The sequence below is a fragment of the Suncus etruscus genome, chromosome 15, assembly GCF_024139225.1.
Source record: "Suncus etruscus isolate mSunEtr1 chromosome 15, mSunEtr1.pri.cur, whole genome shotgun sequence".
NCBI classification, from domain to species: domain Eukaryota; kingdom Metazoa; phylum Chordata; class Mammalia; order Eulipotyphla; family Soricidae; genus Suncus; species Suncus etruscus.
Window position 1 is genome coordinate 92063543 of NC_064862.1, and position 27340 is coordinate 92090882.

Genomic DNA, 27340 nt, shown 5'->3' on the forward strand with positions numbered 1-27340 from the left:
TGGAAAATTTGCTTCCCTGGCCCAAAGCCAGAGATGGCTCTGTCTCTGTGTGTCTGTCTCTTGGGGGGTGGGACAAGCACAGAGGCAGTGACATAGACCCTCAGGCCCCACTCTCAGGGTCACGGTGCCAAATGGACATGCTGAAAGTTACGAGCTGATCAGCTGACCTGGCTGAGCAGGCCGGCAGGTAGGGCTGGCACTGAGCGGGTTAAGGTCCCCGCGGGACTGGGGTGGGGTGGGGTGGAACCGGCCCTCTGTCCCGCCTCCGCACCAGGTCACAGGACCCAGAGGTACAAGCTTCCTCAAGTGGGGTCCTGGGTGTTGGGGGTCTGGGGGCAGGGCACCTACCAGAGCTTAGCTGGGCGCCGGTTCCTGGGGATCCCAGTAGCCCAGATCAGCCAGGCTGAGGTTTGGGGACAGAGTGGGGTTGTGGGGAGGAGCCTCGTGCCCATTCATCCGTCTGTCTGTTCATCCATCTCCCCAGAGGCAGGAAGCATGAGGCGCAGTGGAACCACCCTCCCCTTCCTTCTGAATGAGGTGAGCGTGGCTGTGGGGGTGCTCGGGGATCAGTGCACCCCTATGCTCAGGCATTCTGGGCTTTGGGGGGGGTAAACTGAGTCTTGCCTCCCTCCCCACAGCTTCTGATATCCATCTGAGGCTCAGTCACTTGTAGGAGAAGCAGGAGGCCTGGGTGCTTATATATATATATATATATATATATATATATATATATATATATATATATATATATATATATGTGGTTTTATATGTATATGGTTTTTGGGTTACACCCGGCAGCGCTCAGGGGTTACTTCTGGCCCTACACTCAGAAGTTGCACCTGGCAGACTTGGGGGACCATATGGGATGCCGGCATTCGAACCACTGTCCTTCTGCATGCAAAGCAAACGCTCAACCTCCATGCTATCTCTCCGGCCCCATTTGATATATTTTGATTTATTTATTTTCATTCGGGGATCAAGTTGAGCAGTGCTCAGGGATTACGCCTGCCTCTGTGCTCAGGGGTCATCCCTGGTGAGCTTGGGGGACTCTGTGGGATGCCAGGGATCGAACCCGGGTCAGCAAATGCCCTCCCTGCTATGCTATAGCTCTAAACCCTCAGGAATGACCCTTGGTAGAGCTCAGGAGACCCGATGGTATGTCAGGGATCGAACCCGGGTACAAGATGGTGTCCTCCCCACTGTAACATAGCTTTGGTCCATGAATGCAGGTAATTGATTTATTTAATATTTATTTTTGAGACACATCCGGCAGTGCTCAGGGGCTATTTACTCCTGGCTCTGTGCTCGGGGATCACTCCTGGCAGGACTAAGGGTCCCACGTGTGATGCTGGGGATTGATCAGACCTGCATCAGCTGTGTGCAAGGCAAATACTGACTCACCAAAACTGCATGAGAGGCAGACTGGAACCTTAGATCAGTGGGCTAAGGGCTGCCTCGCATGCTGTTGACCTGGCTTCGATCCCCCCAAATGAGTTCCGCCAGGAGTGACCCCTGAGAACCGAAGTGAGTGCCCCAGCCAGGCAAGTGCCCCACCATTGGTGGATCCGTCTTGGAGAACAAAAAGGGGATGGGAGGGAGAAGGATGGGGCGAAGATTCAACCAGGCACTACGCACAGGTCCCTTGAGCCCTGCCAGGAATGATTCCTGAGAACAGAGACGAGTCCACAATGAGCACAAAGCCAGGAGTCAGCCCTGAACGCCGCTCTGTGTGGCCCCAAACCAAGATCCAGGGTCGGGGTGGACAGAGAATCTCGGGCCACTTCTTGGCTCCCCAACATGACACAAGCCTGAAATGTCTGCTCCATTGCCCAGTGCTCTGGGGGAATTCCAAAAGCTGAATCTTCAGCCCCACCTCCCGCCAGCAGAGATAACTGAGGTATGGAGTGGTGCAGAGAAAGCCCTGCCCAGGGGTGCTTCTTCGGCCAGTGTAGAGATCCTGGAGTAGATGTTTGTTTTTGTTTTTTGTTATTGGGCCACACCCGGCAGTACTCAGGGGTTACTCCTGGCTGTCTGCTCAGAAATGGCTCCTGGCAGGCACGGGGGACCACACGGGACACCGGGATTTGAACCAACCACCTTTGGTCCTGGATCGGCTGCTTGCAAGGCAAATGCCACTGTGCTATCTCTCCCGATCCCTTGGAGCAGATGTTTTGGGGTCCCCCAATCTCATCTCCTGACCTGGCCCCCAGCAGGTTCGGGAACCCCCGGATTCCTCCTCAGCACCTGTGAGCCCACAGGGCACTGGGATTGTCCGAAGACGCTTCTCTGGAACTCCGCTGCTGCCACCCCTGTCCAGCCGTCTGGCCACCCCAGGAGCAGACTCCGAGCCTGGAGCCCGCGTGGTCTTCACCATCGAGGCCCGAGGGGCCGAGCAGAGCCACGGACCGGCCTCGGGCAGGTGAGGATTGGGGCAGGGGGCATTCCAGGAAGGAAGAAGGAACCTGCTGGAATCAAGAACCCAGGTTTTCTTTTGGGTCTTTGAGCCACACCCGGAAATGCCCCGGGTTTCTTCCTGGCTCTGTGCTCAGGAATCACTCCTGGCAGTGTTCTTTCTTTTCGGGGGACCCTATGGGATGCCGGGGATCGAACCTGGGTCAGCCACGTTCAAGGCCAACGCCCTCTCAGCTCCACCTTTTCAGCTGCGTGCAGGAACATAAAGGGGACAGTCCCAGTCGGTCGGGTGAGGCCTGGGGTCTGGGGGGCCGGATGAGGAGTTTGACCCAGGAGAGGGAAGTTGGTTTGGAAGAGGCAGCAGCTGAGCTTAGCCTGGAGTGTGAAGAGAAGTGAATATGAGTGCATTTGTTTGGTTGTGTGTATGTGTCTGTGTATGTGCGTCTGCTGTGTTTGTGTGTGTGTGTGTGTGCAAGGAACATGGAAAGGTACCATATATGTACCAAGCCTCAGACTGAGCGCCAGGTGTGGGAGATGCTGACGCAGATCTGAGGGGCGTCAGGATGCTCAGGGAACCCTCAGACCCTCATGGAGCCACAGTGGTGCTGTCATGGTCTTGAGACAGACCCTCTGCTCTGCCCTGGGCCAGGACTTGGCATTTTGCTATTTATCTCAAGGATGCCCAGACACGGGGCCTCGTCTTCATGCCCAGAAAATAGCCCAGGGAAGGGAAGTGTGAGGATGTGAGCCCCTCACAGCCCCCATCCCCTCAGTCACCCTGTGCTCCGCTCCACCATCCTTCCCAGGAAGCAGCTGGCCTCTTGGGGACATGACATCCCTCTAGCACTGCAGAGAGGATGTGGGGGGTGGCGACTGGAGCTGGCTTCGTGGGACTCAGTCCCCTGCATTTTCCAGCCACTGGCGCTGGGCTGTGTTGTGTTCGTGGGGGAGATGACCTGCGTGGGAAATAGCCCCGAGACGTTCTGAGTGTTCAGGATGCTGGAGCTGGAAAGTTCACCTGGCCTCGCATGTGGCTGACTTGGGTCTGATCCCTGGAGCCACACAGGGGTCCCCTGAGTCCCTCCAGGGGTGATTCCTGAGCACAGAGCCAGGAGTAAACCCTGATCACTGCTGGGTGTGGTCCCAAAACAACAACGGATTGCTTGTCCTGTCCTCAACTCTGCCTGTGAATCCCCAGATGCCCCTGTCTCCAGCCAGAACCCCACACACCTGCCCAACCCTGCCCTCCCTTTTCCTATCACCCCTGCCTGGTCCCTGAGGCTGTAGAGCTTGACAGAGCAAGGCCTTGGGAGTCCTGGGAAAGAAAGGGACCAACAATTATGGCTGTAGGGGGCCCAGTTCAAATGAGACTCCACCCTGCCCTGCCCCATCTGGGCCTTGGTGTGGAAGGCACAGCCACGCCCCCATCCCAGTGCTCCAACCCTACACAACTCGCCCCACTCTTGGTCCTCCCCATCCCTCCCTTTGGACTCTCCAGGACACTTCCTGTCCGCCATCCATGCAGGGCCCCCTCCTTGCTGGCCTGCGCCCTGGACCCGGCTCCCAGCCCCGGGAGAAGGACAGCACCTTAGCTGGAGCAGGATGCTGGGGTGGGAGCCCCTCGATGCTCCGCTTCTCCCCACCTGCAGGATGGTGGGGGGGCTCTTCCTGTTGCCCCTTCTCAGTTCCAGTCTTCACCTCCAGCATTTGGGCTGGAGGCGGTCGCACCCCCAGACTGCCTCCTCCCAACGCCCCTTGGAGACCTTCCTACAGGGAATCCTTCAGCACCGCTGATGCTGACAGGTCCAGCTGTGCCTTGAACCTGGGTCCGAGGCCCAATCTTGGCTCCCGGTTGGATCCATCTGCATCCCCTTGGGTGCTAGCAGAGCTCCTTCCCAGGGTGGTAGATGGGCGGGGCCTGAGGTGTGCGGGGGGGGGCTTCTGCGATGGGCGGAGCCAGATTGTAACAGGCATGGTTTCTATTGGGTGGGGCTGATAGTGGGCGGAGCTAGATGGAGAAAGCAGCTCTAGGCGCGTGGGCGTGGCTTGATGGAGTGGGCGCGGTCTATACGCGTGTGGGCGGGACATCGTGTTAGATGGGCGTGGCCTAGAAGTGAAGGCGGGGCTTGGTTGGAATGGGCAAGGCCTAGAGATATGGGCGGGGCCGTTATGCATGCTGGGCTCGGATTGGGCAGGGTCTAGTTCTGTGGGCGGGGTCTCGCGGGGTGTGGGCGTGGCCTAACAGTGAAGGTGGGGTTTGTAGTGAAGGGGTTGTGGTCGTGGTGGGCGGGCCTTACGGGATGATGGGCTTGGTTGGAGTGGGCAGGGCCTAGTAGTATGCGTGAGTCCCAGGCTGTATGGGCGGGACCTACACATATGGGCGGGGCTATGGTGTCCCATGTGTGTGTTGGGGTCACTATCCTCTGACCCCAGGAGTAGTTATGGGGTCTTCCAGGCTCCTGCACGGATCAGGGGTGGTGCCTTGGCTGATCAGGGTGGAAAGTTCCCGGGATTCCCGGGGGCAACCGGCTCACCCCTGGTCCATCTCTTGGTGGCCTTGCGGGAGGGGAAGAGCTTTGGAGCACGGCTACAGAGAAGGGGAGCAGAATGGAGGTGAGGGACCTTGCGCAAGTCCCTCCTGCCTGGGGCTCATGAGGCAAAGGAGGGCTCGGGCCCAGAAGGAGGCCACGTGAGCCCCATTCTGAGCCCCGGCTGGCCCTGTGTGTCCTGTCTGGCTTCCTCCTCATGCAGCTAGGGCTGGCATGGGGCAGCGGCTGGGCTTTTGCCCAGGTGACCCCTCTGATCTCTCCACCACTGCACTGGTGACTCACAATTTTCCATGTTTAAGAATGTTTGGGGGCCCGGAATGATAGCACAGCGGCGTTTGTCTTGCAAGCAGCCGATCCAGGACCAAAGGTGGTTGGTTCGAATCCCGTGTCCCATATGGTCCCCCGTGCCTGCCAGGAGCTATTTCTGAGAAGACAGCCAGGAGTAACCCCTGAGCACCGCCGGGTGTGGCCCAAAAACAAAAACAAAAACAAACAAAAAATAAGAATGTTTGGGCCCGGAGAGATAGCACAGCGGCGTTTGCCTTGCAAGCAGAGATCAAGGACCAAAGGTGGTTGGTTCGAATCCCGGTGTCCCATATGGTCCCCTGAGCCTGCCAGGAGCGATTTCTGAGCATAGAGCCAGGAGTCACCCCTGAGCATTGCCGGGTGTGACCCAAAAACAAACAAACAAACCATGTATAAGAAGCGGGGGTGGGGGAAAGATTGTATAAGAAGTAACTTGGTTTGAACTGTGGGTTTGGGGTGTCCCTGCAGGCATGTAGTGTGAGCCTGTGTGTGCTGACTGGGCCCAGGAAAGGGGGGTGCTGCAGGTTCAGAGCAGCTGGGGTCACACACTTATCCACCAGCTCCCAAGCAAACAGGGAAATTCTGTCCGGAATGTTCTGTCCCAGCACCTTCTATCCCCAGGGGCATCACGTGGGATCCGGGAGCATCTTGTGCAGTAAGCATTTGTTAACGCCTGCTGTTTGCCACTACTGTATAGATACCAGGCAAGGAGACACAAACAGAAATTGCAGCGTGGGGAGTGGCAAGCTGAGGGGAAAAGGCCTCTACACTTTGCCTAAAGGGGGAAGATGTAGAGAGCTGTGTGAGAAGCCAGGAGCAGCAGAAACAGCATGTGTAAAGCCTAGGGCAGGTGGGAGCAAGCCTTTCCACTCATTGCTCGTTTTGTTTTATTTTATTTTATTTTATTTGGGGGGGGGGTTTGGGTCATACCCGGCAGCACTCTGGAGTTATTCCTGGCTCTACGCTCTGAAATCGCTCCTGGCAGGCTCAGGGGACCATATGGGATGCCAGGATTCCAACCCTTGTCCTCCTGCATGCAAGGCAAATTCACTACCTCCATACTATCTCTCCGGCCCCTCATTGCTGATTTTTTATTGAGCACCTATTAGATGCTGCTGAGTCCAGAGAACACAACTGGGGAAAAATCTTGGCATATTGACTCTGCTCTCAGAAATCACTCCTGACAGTGCTCTTGCGGGGGGTGGGGCTCTTAGGGATGCTGGGGAATCGAATCCGGGTCAGCCACGTTCAAGGCCAGCACCTTCCCTGCTGGGTTATCTCTTGGTCTCCTCCGGGGTTCATTTTATTTATTGGGTCCAACAGCCAGCACCGCCATTCTGGGTCGCCCCCTGGTGGCAAAGGAGAAAAATGTCTTCCCAGTAAGGAATCTTTTAAGGGGATCTGGGGGGGGGTGTGTCACAGAGCACTGGGATTGAGTCTGGGTGGGGCACTCCTACAGCTCTGGCCCCTTGCAAGGGGTCACAAAGTCCAGGACCCAACTGGCTTCCCCTCCCCTGCCATGAGATGAATAATTCATCAGGGGGATTTGCAGCTCGATGGAAGATTTCAAAGGAGTCAGTTAACCATTAATACTGACCAGCCCTGGCGGTGGGGAACAGGGACAGACTTGTCCTCTGTGATGGCGTGACAAGAACCGGACCCACCATGGGACCTTCTGCAGGAGCCCACGCCTTGGCATGCCTCAGTTTCCCCACCTCCAAAATGGAAGATTTCAAAGGAGTCAGTTAACCATTAATACTGACCAGCACTGGCGGTGGGGAATGGGGCAGACCTGCCCTCTGTGATGGCGTGACAAGGACCGGACCCACCATGGGAACTTCCACAGGAGCCCACGCCTCAGCGTGCCTCAGTTTCCCCACCTCCAAAATGAGACTCTCAATGGGGCACTGTGGAGTCTCTTGGGGGACTGGAGGGCTCACCCGCAACCTGGATTGGCTGGGATGGTGAGCGGGCGCGTGGAAACAGGGTGCTCCGGGGGCCACATGGGCTTTTCCCCTGTGAGACGGAGCCATGCTGGGTTCTCTGAGCCCCACCTCAGGGCCCCTGAGATCTGCTGCTGTGAGTGAGGGTTTCAGGGACGATCAGTACCAGTTCACACATGGGGGGCCCAAGATGCCCCAAAGTCTCTTTGTAGAACAGGAAGACTTCCTCTTGACCGACTGCAGGTTTCCCCATTGAACCCTGAATTCTGTAGCCTCAGATCACCATAGTGAACTGTAACTCACCCCTACGAATGCCTGGAATGGCCGGCTTCTTAGGGAGCCCCACATTATGCCTTAAGGCAGGGCGGCTGATATCGCAGTTCACCACCCACTGGGGTGCTTCCTGCTTCTTCCTTGGCTGGAGCACCCCAAGCCTGTATTTTTTGTTGTTGGTTTTTAGGTCACACCCAGCGGCCCTCCTGGCTCTGTGCTCAGAAATCACTCCTAGCGGGCTCTGGGGACCCTATGGGATGTTGGGGATCCAACCCGGGTTGCCTACCTGCAAGGCAAACCCCCACTTTCATGTGCTATTGCTCCAGCCCGAACCTGGGTTATTTTTATCTTTTATGCCTTTTCCATAGAAGCAGAGACAGACAGAACTTGTATTCCTCCGTGAGGGCACTGGGCTGCAGCACTGAACCCCCATGGACACTGAAGAGGGCCCCCCTTCTACAGCACGGTGGGTGGGGCTCCATCTGGGACAGGAGAAGCTTGATGCTGTGCAGAGCAGAAGGGCAGGCGGTTGGCCCAGTGCGGATGTTTGTGGTGTGGAGACAGTGTCTGGTGGGAAAGCTCAGGACCCAGAGGCTGTCTGGGGAATGTCACTGCGCCTGGGGGTCACCCAGGGACATCATTGTGGGGGGGGCGGGGTGCACAGTGTCCGCTCAGCCCACCCTGCTGCTGCCTTGATCTCCCCACTTACAAAGGACGGTGCATATATATATCTAGGGGGCCAAACTTGGAGGCACTCAGGGGTTCCTCCTGTCTTTGCTATCAGAGGTCATTCCTACCAGGCTGGGGGACTATATGGGATGCCAGGAATAGAACCCCGGTCAACAGTGTGCAAGGCAAACAGCCTCCCCATTGTGCTATCACTCTGGCCCCAGGATGGTGCATCTTGCTGGCAGGGATGACCATTCCTCCATCTGTCCATCCATACGGGGCCAGCCATACTGGGTGGGATCAGGGTCTCTGCTGGGATGACCCTCTTCCTTCAGCTTCTCACTTTTGCGCCCCTCGTCCATCCCAGAGAGGGGTCCCAAGGCCTGGGGAGTGGGTGGAGATGATGCCACTCGCAAAGCTCAGAGTCAACGTGGCTTGCCTGAGCTGTGCCTCAGTTTCCCTGTAGGGGAAACAGGGTGGTGCATAAGTCCCAGGAGTGCCTGGACCGCCCTGTCGCCTCCTCTCCCTCGGCCCCGCCTCCAAGCTGTGCTGAAAAGGACCCGCGTGTCTGCGTCCTCACTGTGGGACCCTCCAGCTGCACGCACCGCTGCCCTGGCTCCGAATCCGAGTCTGAATCATGCAGGGGGCCCCGGAGCCCGCTGGTCTCAGCTCCCCACCGGGGTCCCCCCGTGGCTCCCCAGGGCTCTTCAGGAAGTTGCTGGTGAACCAAAGCATCCGACTGCAGAGGCGCTTCACCTTGGCACATCCAATGTGGTGAGGGGCCTGGGGGGTTCTGGAGACACCTCAGGGCGAGGTGGGGTTGGCACTTTCGTAGCATCACTGCCCCCCACACCCCTCCAGTTTCTGCTGATCTCCCTGTTGTGGCTCCTCTATGCCTGGTCTGTCCCCTCTCTGCAGCCCCGGGGAACTTGGCGCACTCCCTTTGCAGCTGTGTCTGCAGGACTGGACGGGCCGCAGATCACGTCTCCTCCTGCCCCGGCCTGGCCCCTGACCCGTTGGGGTGAGGCCTCCCAGGAGGCAGGGGTCCCTGGGGCCCAGCAACCAGATGGGGCCTTGCATTAATGGAGGCGTGATTCGAGGGGCCCTCAGAGGCTGCTGTCTGAACAGACCCACCAGAGCAAAGCCTCCAGGCGCCCCTCCTCGGAAAGGCTGACTCCAGGGGGTACAGGGGCGAGGTGAGGGTCCAGGGTGGCCTGTGGCCACTCCAATGTCCTCATTGGCTGTCGCTGGGCTCCTGGCCAAAGTCTCTTCTCCAGCTTCATCGGTTGCCCAGACAGTGAGGGCTGGGGAGGTCAGTGTGACCCCTGCTGGCCCCCAAAGTCCCCCTGCCAGACCCAGAATGGGCGCCTCCAGGGTCCCTGAGGGCAGCTGAGTGTGGTCCGGGCCTGGACTCATGCATGGGAGGCACCAGGGCCCGGGCCTGGCCCCTGAGGTTGGAGGACTCAGTTTACCCGCCCACACTCAGCAATTCCCACAGCCCCTGAGCCTTTGTCCCAGCTGCCCGGGTCATGGACGCTGCTGAGTTGGGAGCAGAAGGAAAAACAGTTTCCCTGGACGCCTGAAAGGCAGCAGGAGGGTGGGGTAAGAGGGGCAGTTGCCTCAGTTTCCCTATCCAGGCACACTTGTGCTTTCCCAGGACCGTGCAGGAGAGGCAGGAGGGGAGAGGAGGAAGTGGAGCACCAGCCCTCGGCTCCCCCAAATGGGAAGGTTTTGGGGTCCCAGCCAGAGCTTCTCTGCAGGGAACAGACGAGAAGGCAGGCCCTATGTCGTCAGGAAAGGGCGGGGCGAATGAGACCACGCCCTTTAATGTTAATGAAGGCGTAGTTTCCACAGGGCGGGGATGGAGAAAGCCACGCCCCAAGACGGCATGGAGGGGCGGGGTCTATGGGGTGGTGAGAGACCATGCCCAAGCGACGTCACGTTTAGGGGCTGAGGTCCTCGATGGGGCGGGGGGGGGGGGGGGGGGAGAGGCAACACCCTATGTCATTCTGAGAACAGGTAGGCTTCTCCGCGGGGGCGGAGATAGATGAAGCCACGCCCCAGGATGGTGCGGAGGGGCGGGGTCTGATCAGGCCACGCCTCCGGCAGTGGGCGTGTTGTAGGAAACCACACCTCGTGACGTCACGGAGAGGCGGGGCTTCACTGGTATATGGTCCTGCTGGTGATCCTGAATGGGAGAAGCCACTACCAAGCAGGCCCCGGGGACCCTCAGCTGGCACCTGCCCTCCTCTGCTTTCAGCCTGGACCTGGAAAATGGACTCGCAGGTGGGAGAAGCGCCCTGGAGCCCCAGGCCGGGCCCGGTTTGGGCCGCGGGGCTCCCTCTCAGCACGGCCAGAGGCGGGAATCCTTCCTCTACCGCTCCGACAGCGACTACGAGCTCTCGCCCAAGGCCATGTCTCGGAACTCCTCGGTGGCCAGCGACCTGTGAGTCCCCGGCTCCTCCCTGCTCCTCCCTTCAGGCACCTCCTTTCTTCAAGTGGCCATTTGCAAGCTTTGAGGTTTAAGTAGGAGTTTGCCAGACACTCAGTTACTCCGCAGAGCACGAGGACCAGAGAGCCTCTGCGATGGTGTTCGGGTGGGACTGGGAGGAATTCCAGGAGCTTGAACCCCAACCCGGAGCAACTGAGTGGGAGCTTACACCTGAGCTTCCCGCTGGCCAAGATGAACAGAGAATAAAGTCACTTATGCAGGGGCCTCCCAGACTAAGACCCAAGGCCCTCGGGGGCTTTTAGAAGGCGGGGTACAGTGTGCGGGCCTGGGGGGCGCTGTGGCGGCCTTCAGGGAGTTGGATGGGGAGCCTGGCAGGGAGCGTCCCAAAGGGCCTAGAAGCAGCCGGAGAGCGGAAAGTTCCAGACGTCTCTGAGCATCTTCCTGCGGCTTCTTCCTCCCAGACACGGAGAAGACCTGATTGTGACGCCCTTTGCCCAGGTGGGCGCCCACCTTCCCCTTCTCCTTGGGGCGCACCCGCAAGGCACCGGGCCCCACTCATGCTGACTGACCACCGCCCCACTGACAGGTCCTGGCCAGCCTGCGCGCTGTGCGGAGCAACGTGGCCTCCCTGGCCCACCTGCCCGGCAGAGGGCCAGGCAGGTAAGAGGCAGGAGATGGAGGGATGGAAGGGGCGTGGCTGACAAGGAGGGGCGGAGCCTAACGACAAGTGGCCATGGTTAACAAGACGTAGGTGGGGCCTAGTGGCGGTGGGCGGAGCCTATACGCAAGGGTGGGGCCTCGGCAGAAGGGTGGGGCCACAGCAGAGGTGAGTGGTCAAATGATAGGTGGGCGGGGCTACAGCAGGAGAGGGCGGGTCTAGTGCTGGTGGGTGTGGTCTAGTGCCAGTGGGTGGGGCCACGACAGAAGGTGGGGCCTACTGTGATGTGGGCGTGGACAACTCGGTGGGCAGAGCCTGATGCTAAGTGGACGGGTCTTAGTGGACAAGCCTCTTTGGGTGGGAGGAGCCTGTAGAAGACATGGGTGTGGCCTAAGGATGTGGGCGTGACTGTTTGCGGTGGGCGTGGGCTGGTGGGCAGGGCTGGAGCTGGGGGTGAATAGCTGTTTTTGAGTGAGAGTGGAGCCTGCAGGATCTGGAGACAGGACCATTTCTGAACCCACTGTCCCCCAGGCAGGCGTCTTCTGGGAACCCTTGGACCACAGGTCAGCCTCCTGCACCCTCAGGTGAGCAACTTACTCCCCGCAACTTCCTGCCTGCACTGATCCCTGATCTCCACCTTCCCCCAAATGAGTGGAGTCTCTCACACCTGGGGCCTAGAGCAGCTGAGGCTCAGCGGCCTGTCCAGGGCCACACAGCGCCTCGGGTCAGATCTGGAATAGGGGCCAGACTCTGAGGGGCGCTGACTCACCCCCAGAGGACTCTGGCCACATGCTGGTGTCTGAGACGCTGGAGGAACTGGACTGGTGCCTGGACCAGCTGGACACTCTGCACACTCGGCACTCGGCCGGGGACATGGCCTCCAGCAAGGTGAGGCACTCGGCACCCCCTGCTCCACCCTCCCTTGCCGACAGTATTCCTCTCACCGGCCCCCCTGTCCCCACAGTTCAAGCGCATCCTGAGCCGAGAGTTGACGCACCTGTCGGAGACCAGCCGCTCCGGGAACCAGGTGTCCGAGTACATATCCAGGACCTTCCTGGGTGAGCCACGGAGGGTCCTGCCGGGGCACTAAGAGAGGCAGGAAGGAGTGAAAAATCGGCCTTGACCCTTCACGGGGGAGCATAGAATAGATGCTGACACCCTTAGCTTTATGACACGAGGACTGGACCAGAGGGGAGAGCAGGAGTAAACTCGGGGAGGAAGGGGCATTCATGTTGGGGGTTTGACTCATGCATAGGAGCTCACCAAGGCCTTGGATTCTCCTGCAAAGAATCAGACAGATGGGTCTGCAGAATGGGGGGTGTTGGGGGTCATTGGGGGAAGGGAGGACAAAACCCCACTATGTAGCTGTGTAGCTACAGTGATACCCAGATTACCCCTGAGCAGCATTGGGGATCAACTCTAGTCTAGATGAGGAAGGAAGCCAGTTCATTCATGGTCTGAGCATGGCAGGGTCACCCCAACAGAGCAACCAGCTTCTGTCCCCATGTACAGACCAGCAGACTGAGATGGACCTACCCACGTTGGCCCCCGTGGGGACCCACACCCCCATGTCCCAGATCAGTGGCCTACGTGGACCCCCACACCTGGCTGGCCCCTCTGCAGCCACTGTCCCACCTCTTGGGGTTCAGACGGATCAGGAAGAGCAGTTGGCAAAGGTGGGGTGCTCCGAACAGAACTCTGTGGCTGGGTTAGGGGTTCAGTGGGGGTGTGGAGGGTCAAATCTGGGGGAATTGGGCTCGACACTGGGTATATGCATCACATTTTTTTTGCTTGTTTGTTTTTTGGACCACACCTGGCTGATCTCAGGGGTTCCTCCAGGCTCTGTCCTCAGGAATCACTCCTGGCAGTGTTCAGAGAAACCTATGGGATGCCGGGGATCAAACCCAGGTTGGCCCTGTGCAAGGCAAACACCGTTCCTGCTGTGTTCTCACTCTGGCCCGAACTGCATTTCTTTTAGGTGCTGGAAGGTGCCCACCGATGGGGACTTGATGTGTTCAGGGTGGCAGAGCTGAGCGGGGGGCGGCCCCTCACCGCCGTCGTGTTCAGCATCTTTCAGGTGTCCCTGCTCACCTGACTTTCGGGCTTTGGGGTTCCTTCACCTCTTCCTGACTCCCGATCTGATCTCAGGGACACTAGTTATTCTCAAAAAGGATTCTTATTGGGGCCAGAAAGTTTGCACAGCAGTGGATAGCAAGTTAGCCCTTTTGTGGTGCAGAACTAGGTCTGATCCCTGGCACCCATTCTAATCCTGAGCATAGAATCAGGAGCAACCTCTGAGCATGGTTGAGTGTGGTCCAAAAAATAAAACCAAGGGTCAGAGCAGTAGCAAAGCGGGGAGGGTGTTTGCCTTGCATGAGGCCCACCCATGTTCGATTCCCGGTATCCCATATGATCCCTTGAGCCTGCCAAGAGTAATTTCTGAATACAGAGCCAGGAGTAAGTAACCCCTGAACACCACCGGGTATGGGTATGCCTCATCAATAAAATAAAATAAAATAACAACAAACAGGCTCGTTGGATCAGGGCAGTGAGGAATGGATAGGAGCTCATCAAGTCGAACAGTTCATTGTCCACAAGTTTCAACTGTGGACTCATCCCCAAAGGGATCCAGAGGGACAGCAGACATGGACGGGAAGATGGGATGCAAGCCTGCAGGAGGTCCACAGAGGGGGAGCAGGATGGAAGAGCAGGACAAGAAGGGGCTTTGAGAGATGAATAGGAGTTGGAAAGGAGAAAAGGAATTGGAGCTGCAGCTCCGGGGCCACCATCCTGACTCGGGCCTGTGGTGGCGCAGGAACGGGACCTGCTGAGAACGTTCCAGATCCCCGCGGACACGCTCGTGACCTACTTGCTGACCCTGGAGAGTCACTACCACGGGGACGTGGCGTATCACAACAGCACACACGCGGCCGACGTGGCTCAGTCCACACATGTACTGCTGGCGACGCCCGCCCTGGAGGTGGGTAGGACCTGCCTGGAACCTGGGGGGTTTGGGCCAACAGTTTCCACCCCAACCCTCCGTCCCTGTGGGCCGCCAGGCCGTGTTCACAGACCTGGAGATCCTCGCTGCCATCTTCGCCAGCGCCATCCACGACGTGGACCACCCCGGGGTCTCCAATCAGTTTCTCATCAACACCAGTGAGTAGGCCGGAGGGCTTCCTGGAGGTGGGGTGCCCTGTTCCAACACCCCCGCTTCAGGTCCTGGGGCTCCAGGGTCACCCACAAGAGCTCCGGTGTCCCCCCTCACCCCCAGACTCGGAGCTGGCGCTCATGTACAACGACTCCTCGGTGCTGGAGAACCACCACCTAGCTGTGGGCTTCAAGCTGCTGCAGGGCGACAACTGCGACATCTTCCAGAGCCTGAGCGCCAAGCAGAGGCGCAGCCTGCGCAAGATGGTCATCGACATGGTGAGCCCGGTGGGGGTCCCCAGCCCTATGGGGTCCCCTGGGCCTGTGACCGCGACGGCCGGGCCGTGGGCCTGGGGAGGGGAGCGAGACCACCCGAATGGCGGGAGGGGCCGGGACCGTGCCCAGGACCCTGCCCGGCCCCGCAGGTGCTGGCGACCGACATGTCCAAGCACATGAACCTCCTGGCCGACCTCAAGACCATGGTGGAGACCAAGAAGGTGACGAGCCTGGGCGTGCTCATGCTGGACCACTACTCGGACCGCATCCAGGTGAGTGGGGCGGGGCTGTGCCCAACAAACCCCTCCCACATGGGCATGGCCCATCCAATCCCTGGCCCACCCGTGGGCGTGGCCCAGCCCGACCCTGCCTGGCTACTGCATCCTGCCTTGTCTGGCCACGCCCATTAGTTGTGGTGTGGCCCCGTCTTCTGCATGCACCTGTCCGGCCGGCCCTCATAGATTGGTCTTAGTCCAGGGCCGCATTGTGGGTCCAGGGGGCTCCCATGGCGGGGTCTTGGGGCTCCCAAGCCTGGGGGGTCCTGTCTCCATCCCTGAGCCGTCCTCCGGGCCCCCCAGGTCCTGCAGAGCCTGGTGCACTGCGCCGACCTGAGCAACCCCACGAAGCCGCTGCAGCTGTACCGCCAGTGGACCGAGCGGGTCATGGCCGAGTTCTTCCAGCAGGGCGACCGCGAGCGGGCCGCGGGGCTGGAGCTCAGCCCCATGTGCGACAAGCTTAGTGCCTCCGTGGAGAAGTCCCAGGTGTGCCAGCAGCCCCAGGGCTCGGGGTGGGCCAGGCAGTGTGCCTGGGTGACCCGGGGTGCCCAAGCCCAAGCTACAAGTGGAGTGAGGAGTCAAACCCAGGGCATGGAGAGAAGGTCTGTAGAGCCAGGGCTCTGGGGACAGCCCTCTGGGGAGGGCTCCCCTAATTCCCTGAAAGATCAGAGCTGATAGATAAAAAAAGATTGAGGTATTAGGAGTTGCCCTGAAAGGGAAACAGAGGCTTTCTAGAAAAGGGTTTATTTGAAGAGGGTTTGAAAGATGAGTAGGAGTTGGAAATGAGATTCCACAATTCAAAGGAACAAGCTAGGCACGGGCCTGGAGGCTGGACCATGTTTCATTCCATAGAAATTGATAAGCACCCTTTCCTCGCCCCATGACTGCCTAAGGTGGGCTTTATTGACTACATCGCTCACCCGCTATGGGAGACGTGGGCTGATCTGGTGCATCCAGATGCCCAGGACCTACTGGACACGCTGGAGGACAACCGGGAGTGGTACCAGAGCAAGATCCCCCGCAGCCCTGTGGAGCCCACCAGCCCCGAGCGTGGGGGCCCCGAAAGGTTCCAGTTCGAGCTGACTCTGAAGGAGGAGGAGGAAGAAGACGAGGAGGAGGAGGAGGAGGAAGCATTGGACCAGGAGGTCTCTGGGTCTTCCCACCCTCCGCTGCTGTCCTCACACCCAGAGACCCTCCCCTTGGACACCCAGGGGACTGCGGGCCAGGCCTGTGCAGGGTTCGAGGGCAGCAGGACGACAGAGCCTTGACATTTGACAGCCAAGATGGTTCCCCACAGCCCACAGACAGCCCCCTCTCTTACCCCTGAGCTCGTGGATGATGGTGGGCAAAACACATATTGGGATCCATTTGAACCCTGGGCCAGCTCACTCAGTCCTGGTTCCCACTCCCCATGGATCGGGTCTGGCAGTGTCCTCTCTGTTCCAGGAGGCTCTGCAGAAGGGACAGGTCCCGCAAAAACAGGCAGCAGTTTCTATGCTCGGAGGTTCCACCTACCGCTGGTACCCCAGGGTCTCTGGAAATACGGATGCCCCCCCCCACCCCATGCTCCCGTGTCTGTTTATCTCTAGACTCCAGATCTAGGAGGAGGGGTTGGTTCTGGCTCTCATGGATTTTTCTAAAACCTGGGGTGAACTTGATGGGGGAGCAGAGTTTGTGTGGGTTATCTGGACCCTCCCTGAAATATCTTTTTTGGGGGGGCTACCCCCGATGACGCTCAGGGATTATTCCTGGTTTTGCACTCAGAAATCGCTCCTGGTGGGGCCGGCGAGGTGGCGCTAGAGGTAAGGTGTCTGTCTTGCAAGCGCTAGCCAAGGAAGGACCGAGGTTTGATCCCCCGGCGTCCCATATAGTCCCCCCAAGCCAGGGGCAATTCCTGAGCGCTTAGCCAGGAGTAACCCCTGAACATCAAATGGGTGTGGCCCGAAAAACCAAAAAAAAAAATTGCTCCTGGCTTAGGTGACCATATGGGACGCCAGGGGATCGAACCTGAGTTGGAGGAACCCTTTTGGGGTGGCAGAAGGGGGGAAATCCACACCCGGCAGTGCTCAGGGCTGACTTATGGCTCTGCGCTCAGGAATTACTGCTGGCAGGCCCATGGGACCCTAGGGGGTGCTGGGGATCGAACCAGGATCTGCTGTTTTCAAAGCAAATGCTCTCCCCGCTGTGCCCCCTCCATTATATGTATTTTTATTTGTTACTTTTGGGCCACACCTTTCAGTGCTCAGAGGATGCTCCCAGCTCTGCGCTCAGGGATCACTCCTGACGGACCCTACGGGATGCCGGGGATCGAACCCGGGTCAGTTTAGCTGCGTGCAAAGCCAAAGCCCTCTCTGATTTGGGCCTCAGAGGCCTTTCGTGTTGCATCGGGGCGCCCCCTGGTGGCCGGAGATGAGAAGGGCGAGTTTTGGGCCCTCCCCACTGGACGTTGGAAACCCAGAGAGGCGGCCTGGGGTGTCGGGGGCCAGTGTGTCCCTGAGCCTAGTTCCAATCCTGACTGCCACGTCTCCGCCACGTCTCCGCTTCAGGCTCAAGTGTTGACCTTCAAAGGCTTAATTTCCATGTTGACATTCAAGCGTTTTAAAGAGCACTGAAGGTGTTTTCTTTCTCCTTAGCAGAAAAGGGCTTTGCTCAAAGTCTGATACGGCTTAACCGTTGAGGATTTTCTTGCTTTCTTTTTTGTTTGTTTTTTGGGGCCATACCCGGTGCTGCTCAGGGGCTACTCCTGGCTCTGTGCTCAGAAATTGCTCCTGGCAGGGAGCCAGAGAGATAGCATGGAGGTGGGGTGTTTGCCTTGCATGCAGAAGGACGGTGGTTTGAATCCTGGCATCCCACATGTTCCCCCGAGCATGCCAGGGATAATTTCTGAGCGCAGAGCCAGGAGTAACTCCTGAGCACTGCCAGGTGTAACCCCCCCCCAAAAAAAAAAAAAGAAAGAAAGAAATTTCTCCTGGCAGATTCGGGGTCCATACGGGATGCTGGGGATCAAACCTAGGTCCATCCTGGGTTGGCTGCATGCAAGGTAAATACCCGCTGTGCTACCTTTCTGGCCCCAGATTTTCTTTTTTCTTTTCTTTTTCTTTTTCTTTTTCTTTTTCTTTTTTTTTTTTTTTTTTTTTGTGTGTGTGTGTGGCTTTTGGGTCATACCTGGCAGTGCTCAGGGGTTTTTCCTGGCTCCGTGCTCAGAAATTGCTCCCAGGGCCCGGAGAGATAGCACAGCGGCGTTTGCCTTGCAAGCAGCCGATCCAGGACCAAAGGTGGTTGGTTCGAATCCCGGTGTCCCATATGTTCCCCCGTGCCTGCCAGGAGCTATTTCTGAGCAGACAGCCAAGAGTAACCCCTGAGCACCGCCGGGTGTGGCCCAAAAAAAAAAAAAAAAAAAAAAGAAAAGAAAAAGAAATTGCTCTTGGCAGGCACGGGGGGGGGGAGGGGGGACCATATGGGACTCCGGGATTCGAACTGATGACCTGCATGAAAAGTAAACACCTTACCTCCATGCTATCTCTCCGCCCCCGCCCCCCAGATTTTCTTAAAGTTCATAAAATTTCTACTGTGCATATAGATCCCCTCCCCAAAATATACCCAACATGTATATTTTCCTGCCCTTCCCACTAGGTCCCCCTGGGTTGACTCTGCCAGCCTCACCCTCTACCTCCACTGCTGTACCCTCCCCCCCCCCCCCCCCCCCCCCGCTGGTTCCCTTTGCACCCCAAAGGCCTCCTTAGGGCCTTTGCACGGAGAGGACACAATTTGGGCTTTTTCTTGGGGTGTGGGGGAGAACGGGAGATAAACGTTTCTGAGGTCTCTAGTCAGGGTGTGAGGGGGTTCACCCCAGCAGGGCCTGCCAGGGACATTGGGGGCAGAGAAACACATGGTGTATTTTTATTTCCATTTAAGTGGTTTGACCTGTTCCTGTCCTCCTCCAGAGGGGCATGTGATGATTGTGTAGTTGGAAAGAAGAGGACGAGAGAGAGAGACAGAGAGAGAGAGAGAGAGAGAGAGAGAGAGAGAGAGAGAGAGAGAGAGAGAGAGAGAGAGAGACAGAGACAGAGACAGAGACAGAGACAGAGACAGAGGAGATTAGAAGAGAGAGGATAAGAGACCGGAGAGAGACAGAGACAGAGACAGAGGAGATTAGAAGAGAGAGGATAAGAGACCGGAGAGAGAAAAGAGAGAAGAGCAGGAAGGAGGGAGGGAGAGAGAGAAAGGAGAGAGGGGAGAGGGGGGAGAGACTGAGAAATCAGCTTCCCTGATGCGTGGGGGTGGGGTCCTGGAGGCGCGAAGTTATTCTGGTCTCTGGAGCTTCTGCAGCTGGTGCAGCTTTTTATAAACAGGCCGAGCCCCCCATCCCTGCCTCCCGGAGAAGTCGGGGGACCAGGCATCTCCGGGGGTGCCAGAGCCAGGGCAGGGCCTGAAATAAATACTGATTCTTCCCCCAGCTCCGGCTGTTTTGCATCCTTCAGGGGTGTATGTGTGTGTGTGTGTGTGTGTGTGTGTGTGTGTGTGTGTGTGTGTGTGTGACCGCATGTGTGTCTGTTAAAACACACACAAAGGATGTCTCATTTAAGCCCATCAAGGTTCCTACCCTGGGGGGCTTCAGGGAGGAGGCAGCTTCTCTCCATCCAGGGGACCTCAAATGGGGTCTTTGAAATCCCTGTTTCCCCAGTCTCTGGCCCCAGGCATTCTGCAAGGTTAGGGAACAGGCCTTCCCCCAACACATCCCCTTGTCCTGTCTTCTCCATTTCGTGGCATTTTTTTTCTCTAGAGAAAGGGATGCAGGGAAGATGCTCGTCTGCGGGTGCAGCTGTGGGGATGGACCCCCAAATGACTCTTTATTCCTCTGGGATTTCTTCCAGCTCGACCCTTAGAGCACAGACAAGCATTAGGCGTCTATCTGATATTTATTCATAATCTTTTATTTCTTGATTTGGGATGGAGGGGTTTGGATCACACTGGGCGGCGTTCAGGGGTCACTCCTGGCTCTGCGCTCAGAAATCGCTCCTGGCAGGCTCAGGGGACCCTATGGGATGGGGGGAATCGAACCCGGGTCCACCCCAGGTCGGCAGCTTGCAAAGCAAACACCCTCCCCGCCGTCTCATCGCTCCGGCCCCTGAACGTATACTGAACCCCATAAAGCGGTGCGCGAGGTCACAGCCCCTCAAACCCCCAACTAGGGGTGCAAGGGGCACGAAAGGTGACGCCTCCTGCGCCCCCAAAGGCTCAACCGCGATGTCAGCCCCTCTGCTCCTTTGGCGAGCCGCCACTGGTCAGAAGGAGAGCGAGCGCGCCTGCTGATTGGCTGCGCCTCCCGTCACTCAGGGCGCTTTAAACCCTTTAAACCGGGGCAAGCAGCCCCGCCTGACACGGCCCAGGGGCGGGACACGGTAGACGAGGTCCCGCCCCTCTGGCACCGCCGCCGCTCTCTGTTGGATACTCAGTCCAGTCGCCACGCCCCATCAGCGCTACCTCTATGCCCCTATTGGCTCAGCTGCCTCCTTTAGGCCCCGCCCACCGTGGCGTCACGGCTATATCTGCATGACAGGACCCCGCCCAGCGGGCACCGCCGCCGTTTTCTATTGGATGCGCTGCACGTCTATCAGCAAGACCTCTCTGTCCTATAGGCTCTTCTGCCTTCGTTAGGCCCGCCCAACGCCTGCGTCACAGATTCATCTGCATGCGAGGCCCCGCCCCGCTCTTTGCAGGACGTCACCGCGGACTGCAGGGGCCGGAGCCGCCGCCGCCGCCGCCGCCACCGCGCAGCCCCGCAACAGCGCCCCGGGGACCCACAAATCCGCGCCGCCCCGCAAGTCCCCGCAGCTCGGCTCGGCTTGACTCGGCTCGGCTGAAGGCTTCGTCCCCGCAGCCAAGGTGAGGCGAGCCCCGGCTGTCCCGCTCCGTCCACCGCATTGCACACCCGGGGCTGCACCGTGCGGGGCGAAGGATGCGGAGGGTCCCCCGCACGCGCGCGCCCGGGACGGGCCAGTCCGGCCCGGCGCCCTTCGGCCCGGAGAGGGGTGCCCCATCTTCGCCCGCGCCCCGCACCCCACTCGGCGCTGCGGCGGCGGGGGAAGGGCGGCGGCGCTTTGCGGGAGGCTCCGCGCACGGGAGGGCCGGGGCGTGCGCGCGCGCGGAGCTCACCCTGGGGTGCGCGCCGGGCCAGGCGCCAACGGCTTTGTGCACCCCGGAGCGCGCCCCTCGGGGCTCAGCGGCCTCCCCAGCCCGTCCGATCGTCGGTCGTCGATCATCGCGGTGTTCCCTCCGGCCCAGGGCCGGCCGTGCGTGCTGGCCGTCTGGGGAGACGCGTGGCACCCACCGGGCGTGCGCCTGCGGGGCGCGCGGTTTTGGGGATGCAGGGATCAGGGGCTCCTCTCCTGCACGTGCGATGTCTGTGCATGGCCTTGTGCAAATGCACGAGCTTAATAAGCTGTCCTGGGGGGCCCCCCAGGTCCCCAGCGCCCGCCCGGGCACCCTCACCTGGGCACGCGCGTGCACGCCTGGCTGTGTGCTGGGCAGCGGGCACGTGAGCCCTGGCACTGCCCGCCCCGTCACGTGACGCCGCCGCCGCTGGCCAGGGAGAAGGGACGACATTGCGGGAGGCTGCATCTGCCTCTTCTTCCTCCTCCCGCATCGCATCCCCTCCCCGGGGGCAGCCCATGTGCGCCCCAGGCAGCCCGTCTGGATCGTGGGCATGAATGGCGGCTGGGGATGGGCCCCGACGCCCCAGGGATGAGGAGGATGCCCGGTCACCCTTGAGGGGGCCGACTCCCCCAGCGTACCCCTTTTCCCATGTATCCTTCTGCACACCCCTGCTTTGGAACCTTCTGGCCTTTTCAAGGTCATGGCCCGCCCTCTGCGTGGTGCTTTTGTCCCCCTTCTTCCCGGTCCTGGGCAGAGTGGAAAGATGGAAGGATGGAGGGATTGAGGAGCGGAAGAACGGAGGGACAGAGAGTCAGAGACAGAGGATGGAGGGATGGAAGGAGGGAGGGACAGGGATAGAGAGACAGAGGGACAGAAGGACAGAGGGATGGAGGGATGGAAGGATGGAGGGACAGGGATAGAGAGACAGAGGGACAGAAGGACAGAGGGATGGAAGGATGGAGGGATTGAGGAGCAGAAGAACGGAGGGACAGAGTCAGAGACAGAGGATGGAGGGATGGAAGGATGGAGGGACAGGGATAGAGAGACAGAGGGATAGAAGGATGGAGGGATGGAAGGATGGAGGGAAAAGATGACAGAGGTACGGAAGGATGAAAGGATAGAAGGAGAGGACAGAGGGATTGAAGGACAGAGAGACAGAAGGATGGAGGGACAGAAGAATGAAGGACAGGGATGAAAGGATGGAGGGACGGAGGGACAGAACGACGGAGGGATGGAAGGATGGACAGAAGGACGAGGGACGGAGGGCCACCTCCCCCCTCAGCGCGGCTCACCCACGCGCCGCCCGCACCCAGATGGCGTCGGCCACAGACTCCCGCTACGGCCAGAAGGAATCTTCGGACCAGAACTTCGACTACATGTTCAAGATCCTCATCATTGGCAACAGCTCAGTGGGCAAGACCTCCTTCCTGTTCCGCTACGCCGACGACTCCTTCACGCCCGCCTTCGTCAGCACTGTGGGCATCGACTTCAAGGTCAAGACCATCTACCGCAACGAGAAGAGGATCAAGCTGCAGATCTGGGTGGGTGCGGCCGTGGGGCTCCCCTCGTTCCTGCCTGCTGATGGGACCCTCCGCAGGCTTGCTGCGCACCAGGGGCCAAGAGCCCCAAAGGCGCCACCCTGATTCCTCCCAGCAGGATGAGAGCACCAAGTCGCTTGCATGCCTATCTCCCCCTCCCCACACTCAGGTTTTGCCCTGTGACGGTTGGGGGGATAGGACAGTGGCGTGGATGTTTTTACCTCACACGCAGCTGGCCCAGATTTGATTCCCAACAGCCCATAAACCCTGCCAGAAATGATTCTTTATTTGGGGGGCACCACACCCAGCGTTGTTTAGGGGGTCCTCCTGGCTCTGTGCTCATTTATCACTCCTCGAAGGCTCAGGGGACCCAATGGGATGCTGTTGATCAAACCCAGACCCACCATGTACAAGGCAAATTCCCTCCCTGCTGGGCTATTGCTCCTGCCCTAGTAGTGATTTTTTTATTTTATTTATTTATTTATCTCAAATTTGGGGATCACACTCAGCAGTGCTCAGGAGTCCCTCTTGGCTCTGCGCTTAGGAATCACTCCTGGCAGGCATGGAACCCTCTGGGATTTCAGGGCAGAGGTTGGTGTGAGCATTAACCGACTCACCCATGCCATATAAATTTTTTTTGTTTGGGGGCTGTCATGATAGTGCAGCGGTAGGGCGTTTATCTTGCATGCAGCTGACCCAAAATGGACTTCAGTTTGATCCCCGGCATCTTATATAGTCCGCCAAGCCAGGAGCAATTTCTGAGCACATAGCCAAGAGTAACCCCTGAGTGTCACCGGGTGTGACCCAAAAACCAAAAAAAAATTTTTTTTGTTTTGTTTTGTTCCTTGCATCACACCCAGCAGCACTCAGGGGTTCATCCTGGCTCTGCACTTGGGAATCACTCCTGACACCCTCCAGGGACCTTATGGGATGCCGAGGATCGAACCCGGGTTGACTGTGTGCAAAGCAAACACCCTCATTGATGTGCAGTTGCTCCACCCGTTTTTTTGTTTTGGGGTCATACCTGGCCATGCTCAGGGTTTACTCCTGTTTCTGCACAGGGATGGAGCAGTCCTGGAGGGCTCGGGGGACCCTAAGGGATGCCAGGGATGGAACCCTGGTTGGCCACAGGAAAGACAAATATCCTCCCACAGTGCTAGCTCTCCAGCATTCACCAAGAATTTCCCTGGTGACTAATTCTTTAAATTTTTGCAGCAAAATTTGGCCCACATGCAGTGGTGTTCAGGAATTCCTCCTGGTAGTGGGATACCAGGAATCAAACCCCTCTGTGCTATCTGTCAGGAATGATTCTTGAGTATAGACCTGGGATATGTGGTGGCCCAAAAGGCAAAAAAATAAAATGAGGGGCTCGGAGAGATAGCACAGCGGTGTTTGCCTTGCAAGCAGCCGATCCAGGACCAAAGGTGGTTGGTTTGAATCCCGGTGTCCCATATGATCCCCCGTGCCTGCCAGGAGCTATTTCTGAGCATGGAGCCAGGAGTAACCAACCCCTGAGCACTGCCGGGTGTGACCCAAAAGCCACAAAAATAAATAAATAAATAAATAAATAAATAAATAAAAATAAAAAAGCTGGGTGTTGCCCTAAAACAGAACCAAATAATTAAGCTTGCTTCTGGGCGATCATACAAAAGTTCAGGAGTTTTCCAAGCACTTAGCAGACCTGGGTTTTATGTCGAGCACCATGGAGAGTCCCCCAGCACTGAGCCAGGAGCGAGCCCCGAGCACAGAGATAGGAATCAGCCCTGAGCACAGAGCCCTGACTACTATTCCGTGTGGTTCCCTAAATATCAGTCTGGCTATTTTTGGTGGCCCCGGCTGCCTTGTAGGGGCAGAGTGGCCTTTCTCGACCCTACTGAATCAGAGGCTGTGGAATCCCAGCCCTTCTCCCTGTGGCAAACCCCACACTCTGTCCCGGCCCGGGCGCCCCTCTGGGCTTGTGCTCTCCACGCTTCTGGCTCCCCATCTTCCCGGTCTCCCTCAATAGTTCTGAGGTCTTGACGCGGCCATGCTGGGTTTTGGGGCCCTCACGGACTCTGTCTGTCCCCAGGACACGGCGGGCCAGGAGCGGTACCGGACCATCACCACGGCCTACTACCGCGGCGCCATGGGCTTCATCCTCATGTACGACATCACCAACGAGGAATCCTTCAACGCCGTGCAGGACTGGTGAGCTGGCGGGAGCGCTGGGCCAGGACAGGGTCCCCCAGGTCTCCCCCGACCTTCCTGCCTGGGGTCACCTCACAGTTAGTGCTGAGGGTGGTTTGTGAAGGGAAAACAGAGCCTCAGACATACCGGGGGAGCCATGGGAGCTGGTGGAGGCGAAGAAGCTCAGGCCAGTTCCTGGTTTCTACCAGCGGTTCCCAGCTTGGTTTTTTTGTTTCTTTTCGAGCAACACTTGGTGGTGCTCAGGGATTATTCCACACTCTACACAGGGACTCCGGTTATTGAACCCAGGTCAGCCACATGCAAGGCAAGCGCCCTCCCTCCCTGATCTGCCAACACTCCTGTGCTCCCCAACGTACTTGCCCAGGGCAAGGCCATAGGAAAGCGGGGAGGGCATTTGCCTTGTATACATCCAACCCAATTTGATCCCCGGCATCTCATAGGGTAGCCCGAGAATCAGCAGGAGTGATTCCTGTGTACAGAGGCAAGAGTGACCCCAAAAACACAGCGAACGGGCTAGAGTGATAGCACAGTAGTAGGGCATTTGCCTTGCACCTGGCTGACCCGGGACAGACACAACTTCGATCTGCAGCATCCCATATGGTCCCCAGAGCATGCCAGGAGCGGTTAGTGAGCACAGAGCCAGGAGGAACCCCTGAGCACTGCTGGGTATGACCCAAAAATAAACAAACAAACAAACAAAAAACCCAAAGCAAACAAAAAAGAAACATTCTGGATTCTGTCCAGAACAGAGCAATCAGTGTCAGTGAAGAGGACGGGGTAGGTGAAGCGGTAGTGGGAGCGGAAGGAGGCTAGAGTGCCCCCCCTGAGCACCCCCTGACCCCCACCACAGGTCCACCCAGATCAAGACATACTCGTGGGACAACGCCCAGGTGCTGCTGGTAGGGAACAAGTGTGACATGGAAGACGAGCGCGTGGTGTCCTCGGAGCGGGGCCGGCAGCTGGCCGACCACCTGGGTGAGCAGGGGACGGACCCCCGGGTCTCATAGCAGAAAGGGACGCCCAGGAATTTCTCCCTCCAACCCTACCATCCCCAGACAGGGTCATAGGACAGAGGATGGTCCAGGGGCCTTGGCTGTGTTGATGGGTTGCCTGGAGACTTTACAGTGGGGTGGAGGATTTGGAGGGGCTGCGTAGCCCTCTGGACCCAGAGCTGAGCAAGCCACTACCCTGGGCACAGGCAGGAGTGATGGATGGCATGGTGGGGAGAATGTTTGCTTTGGACGCAGCCCCCTCAGGTCGGATCACTGCATCCTAAAGAGTCACCCTCCCTAAGCCCTGCCACTCCATCAACCTTGTCAGCCCTGACAAACACAGGGTGTGGTCCCCCAAATCAAAGAAAAACCAAGAGGCTGGAGTGATAGCACAGCATAGAGGGCACTTGCTTTGTATGGGGCATCCTAAAGGGTCCTTTGGAGCCCTGCCAGGAGTGGTCCCTGAGAGCCCTTGGGTGTGGCTGCAAAAAACAAATAAAAAAATGCAAACAAGATGCTGGAAAGTTAACACAGTGGGAAGGGCACTTGCTTTGCATGTGGCCAATGCAGGTTTAATTCTGGCATCGCTTCATAGGGTCCCCTGACATTGCCAGGAGTGATCGCTTAGCATAGAGCTAGGAGTCAGCTCTGAGCACAAAGCCAGGTGTGGTCACAGAGTCAGCCCCGAGCACTGCTGGGTGTGACCCCAAACCCCAACCAACCAACCCTAAAGGCCATAGACACCGTGAGAAGGGGCTATGGCAGGGTGCAGGACGGGTCCCCCCATTCCTGACAGGGCACCCTGACCCTCACCCTTCGCGCCCCACCCCGTCCCACTCCGCTCCAGGTTTCGAGTTCTTCGAGGCCAGCGCCAAGGACAACATCAACGTGAAGCAGACCTTCGAGCGGCTGGTGGACGTCATCTGCGACAAGATGTCCGAGTCCCTCGACGCCGCCGACCCAGCGGTCACAGGCGCCAAGCAGGGCCCGCAGCTCAGCGACCCGCAGGCCCCGCCGCACCAGGACTGCGCCTGCTGAGCGCGCCCAGGTCCCCTTCCCCCGCACCCCTATTTATTATTGTAGCTATTTATTTATTTATCGATGGAGACGCCCCCAGCCCTGGCGCCCTGCCCTGTACAGACAGCCCCGCGCACCCTCCTGCTCTGCCGTGTCGTGGCCCGTGCCCCTCCGCTCCTGGACCCCCTTTTTTTAAACTCACCCCCATCAGCACATAGGGGTTAAGAAAGCGGCTGGCGGCGTCCCCGAAGGAGGTGGCCAGACTCGGCCTGCCCCTCGGATGGAAGTTGGGGGGGTCTCAGCAAAGGGGCGCCCCTTCCCCAGGCTCGGTGTTAGGGTGGTGCTGCCGTGTCCTCAAGTCCTGAGTGTCCAACCTGCCCCTCCAGCCCCCCAGGAGACCTCCTGAACCCCTGACCCTCCCCAATAAAGTGAATGGACACCCAGGTGTGCTGAGAACGACCACCCCCATTGCCCCCCATATTCTGCG

At 58.5% G+C, this 27340-nt stretch overlaps 2 protein-coding genes across 2 annotated transcripts; both read left to right on the forward strand.

Annotated features, from left to right (window-relative positions):
• Positions 1-495: 495 nt before the first annotated feature.
• On the forward strand, positions 496-20602 carry PDE4C (phosphodiesterase 4C). The gene is made up of 19 exons (XM_049788376.1): positions 496-537; positions 2211-2419; positions 10413-10598; positions 11066-11102; positions 11191-11264; positions 11794-11846; positions 12038-12150; positions 12227-12320; positions 12775-12938; positions 13241-13339; positions 14078-14242; positions 14322-14421; positions 14537-14691; positions 14838-14960; positions 15267-15449; positions 15857-16108; positions 16410-16483; positions 20200-20365; positions 20483-20602. The coding sequence occupies exons 1-19, from the start codon at positions 496-498 to the stop codon at positions 20600-20602; spliced, it is 2409 nt and encodes an 802-aa protein (XP_049644333.1).
• A 77-nt stretch (positions 20603-20679) lies between these two features.
• On the forward strand, positions 20680-27296 carry RAB3A (RAB3A, member RAS oncogene family). Its single transcript, XM_049787731.1, has 5 exons — positions 20680-20849; positions 22433-22660; positions 24726-24844; positions 25695-25819; positions 26684-27296. The coding sequence occupies exons 2-5, from the start codon at positions 22433-22435 to the stop codon at positions 26872-26874; spliced, it is 663 nt and encodes a 220-aa protein (XP_049643688.1). The 5' UTR covers positions 20680-20849; the 3' UTR covers positions 26875-27296.
• Positions 27297-27340: the final 44 nt, after the last annotated feature.